Source organism: Brassica napus, chromosome C4 (genome assembly GCF_020379485.1).
Source record: "Brassica napus cultivar Da-Ae chromosome C4, Da-Ae, whole genome shotgun sequence".
Lineage (NCBI taxonomy): Eukaryota > Viridiplantae > Streptophyta > Magnoliopsida > Brassicales > Brassicaceae > Brassica > Brassica napus.
Window position 1 is genome coordinate 1,172,804 of NC_063447.1, and position 3,210 is coordinate 1,176,013.

Below are 3,210 nucleotides of genomic sequence, written 5' to 3' on the forward strand. Positions count from 1 at the left end.
AAATTTGAAGTCCTAATGGACATTAAAAAAACACATGATTAATAGATTCTTCCTCAGCCCCATACATTTGACATTGCGTATCACATTTAAGCCCTCGTGAGTGAAGATTCCTATACACCGGTAAACAACCAGAGATTATTTGCCAAACAAAATGTTTCAATTTTGGTGAGCATTGCAGCTTCCAAGAGTGCGCCAATAATGGTTTAGTATCTGGCCCCATATCCCTATACTGAGCACCCATAGCAAGATATAATTTCTCGGTCCGATAGCCTGATTTAACCATATATTTACCATTATCCGTAAAATGCCAGCCATATGAATATGGCTTAGGGTTACGACTAATGGCTAAACTCTGTATAGTACTCACATCGTCCTGATGAACATATGCTTTGAGTAAATTCAGATTCCAAGAGAGATCCACTGGATTAATTAAATCCTCCACCTTAAGTAATGGATTCAAGAATTGATGTGAAAATTTTGGGATTGCTGACCTCGGGCGAGGAGTGGGGGATCCAAGGATCATTCCAGACTGAAATGCTTGAACATGTTTCCACTCTTTTGATTAGCCATTTATTAACCAGAGATCATGTTATACTCCTCCACCCATATGAAGGAGAATATGATCTGATAGGATCCAAAGGACCTGACTTTTGATAATATCTACCTTTAAATACTCTTGCAAAAAGCGAATAAGGTTTGTCGATTAATCTCCACAACTTTTTCTCTAATAAAATCGTATTAAAATTCTGAATATCTCTAAAACCAATGCCCCATTCAGCTTTATCCTTACATATTTTGTCCCATGAAAACCAATGCATACCATTTGTATTGCCGCTGCCACCCCACCAAAAATGAGCAATTGTGCTCGTAAGTTTCTTAGTAACCGTTTTTGGTAAACGGAAGCAAGACATAACATGATTTGGCATGGGAGATGCTACTGATTTAATTAAGACTTCCCCTTCGTAATAAATCGGAGACTCCAATTATTGACTTTATTATTAACCCTTTCATTAAGAAAACCAAAACTTGTATTTTAGAACCACCAAAACTCTCTGGTATTCCTAAGTATGTTCCCATGCCACCTAGTATAGTAATACCCAATACATGTTGTACTTCTAATCGTACTGAATCTGAAACCTTATGTCTAAACTGTAGTGACGATTTCAAAAAATTAATCTGTTGTCCCGACGCTTTTTCATAATCTTTCAAAATTTGTAGAATGGCCTCACATTTTTATCTATTGGCTTTGCAAAAAAAAAAAGACTATTATCAGTAAATAATAAATGTAAAAGCTTTTTTATTTTCGGAAACTAATTTATCTTCTTTACAGAACTACTATAATTTTCTGTTTTGTATTTTTTTTGGTTGGTAAAATAGCTTTTGTAGTTAAATGCTTGAAGTGTTTTGTTTTGTCATCATTTTTTTTCAAAAGTATCACGAAGATCCAATACTATTACAAATTCAGTGTTTATGAAATTTCATGAAAAATAGATGATACCTAATATCTGAACTAATCATAAACCTACAGTTTGTGTTTTTCCAAAAAAAACTAAAATTTGTTGTCTTTATGCAACTCAAGGTTACTTTTCCTTTTTTTGAATATTTGTTTCAAATATCTCATTATATTTATTTTTTCCTTGCTATCAAATTTATACATGTCTTGACTAAATTGCAGATGCAAATTTACAACAAAAAAAGTTTCATCTTCTTCATTTTCTTGTGATCATCGTCGTGGTGATTATCTCCAGTCATTCAAAAATGACTAAACCAATAAAATCAGAAAAAATTAACTTTCTTTTAACTTGATATTCCATACAAATTACAGAAAATATACTAAAATCGTAAAAAAGAAAACAGAAAAATCACTTTATTCTTGGGTTAGGCCAGTTTTGGCTCCTCAACTCCACAAGGATTGAAAATTTAAGCGCATACAAGCATTCATTCATCCTCCTCATCCACATCGTTCATCACGCTCTAAAACATCCAACAAGAGGATGATACAGCTCACGACCGCTATGTTTATGAAGATGGTTCTTATTACCATGATAAACCATTCTCTCTCCATCAATCAAAGCTTGAACGTAACGAAACTCAGCCACGTGGCAAGGGATCGTGATGGTGCCCTTTTGATCGAATCCATACTCATCTTCTGCTTCTTTCAAGAGCTGCATGAACAACGGATGATTAAAATACAAAATAGGAACTATAAATCTTTGCTGCTCTTCTCCTTGTGATCCAACTTTGATCGCTAAGCATCCTTTTGGAATATCTTTGTTTTTGACCGTTTGTTTGCGATGTAAATGGAAGCTTTTCAGGTTTTTTTCTCCAGTCCCCATGATTTTTAGAAAGCGTTTTAGAAAAATGATGGAAAAACAAGGACTCAGAATTAAAAAAAAAAAGATTCTCAAAGGAAATTAGGCTAGAAAGCAGGCCATGGGTCTTCAAGTGTAAGAGATGAGAATTCGAGAGAACTAATAAGGTTGCTCATTTTTTTGTGGAGATAACAACTAGATGAATGAAAGAAGCAAACGAGGGGGCTTTGTTTATAAAGAGAAAATACATAACTGTAAAGAATAAGTCCATCGAAATGAATTGGGACTCTCCTATTTTCTTATTCAATTTCTCATAATAAATACAGTGGTGGTATTTTAATTTCCTATTTGGTTGTCATTTGCTTTATAAAAACCGCATAACAACCAATGGGTATTTTTAAGAAGTTATAAATTAATCAGCAATAATTGTGAAAAAAATAAACGGTAGTTAACTATAATATATTCGAGAAGTTCTATCGATTTGTACTTCTTATATTGTAATTAAATACAATAAGACATTATAATAATGATGGGAAGTGTGAGACTTGAAAGAAAAAACATAGACAACATATATTCTTAACAATAATATTATTTTGATTCCTAAAATTATACGAATATATATGTTTTCCATTTCTATATATTAAAAAAAATGTTTTATAAGACTATTCTATCATTTACAAAATCAAATCTATCATTATGCAAAAAATTTGTTTGCGACATCAAATTTTCCCTGAACATCTGCATAACGGAATGAAATAATCTTCTGTTAAAAAAATCTTATGTTTTGTCTTTGTGTGTAAAAGCGTGGTTTTCCTTTGTTTTTTTACCAATTATCTTACCATTCCTGCCAAATTTATTTATTCATCAATAACCTATAATTCCTTGATCAATAAATTTA

General features: G+C 32.2%; 1 protein-coding gene across 1 annotated transcript; it reads right to left on the reverse strand.

The window, feature by feature from the left end:
• Positions 1 to 1,776: 1,776 nt before the first annotated feature.
• On the reverse strand, positions 1,777 to 2,536 carry LOC106413737 (auxin-responsive protein SAUR32). The gene has a single exon (XM_013854482.3). The coding sequence runs from the start codon at positions 2,334 to 2,336 to the stop codon at positions 1,968 to 1,970; it is 369 nt and encodes a 122-aa protein (XP_013709936.1). The 5' UTR covers positions 2,337 to 2,536; the 3' UTR covers positions 1,777 to 1,967.
• Between the last annotated feature and the right edge of the window lie 674 nt (positions 2,537 to 3,210).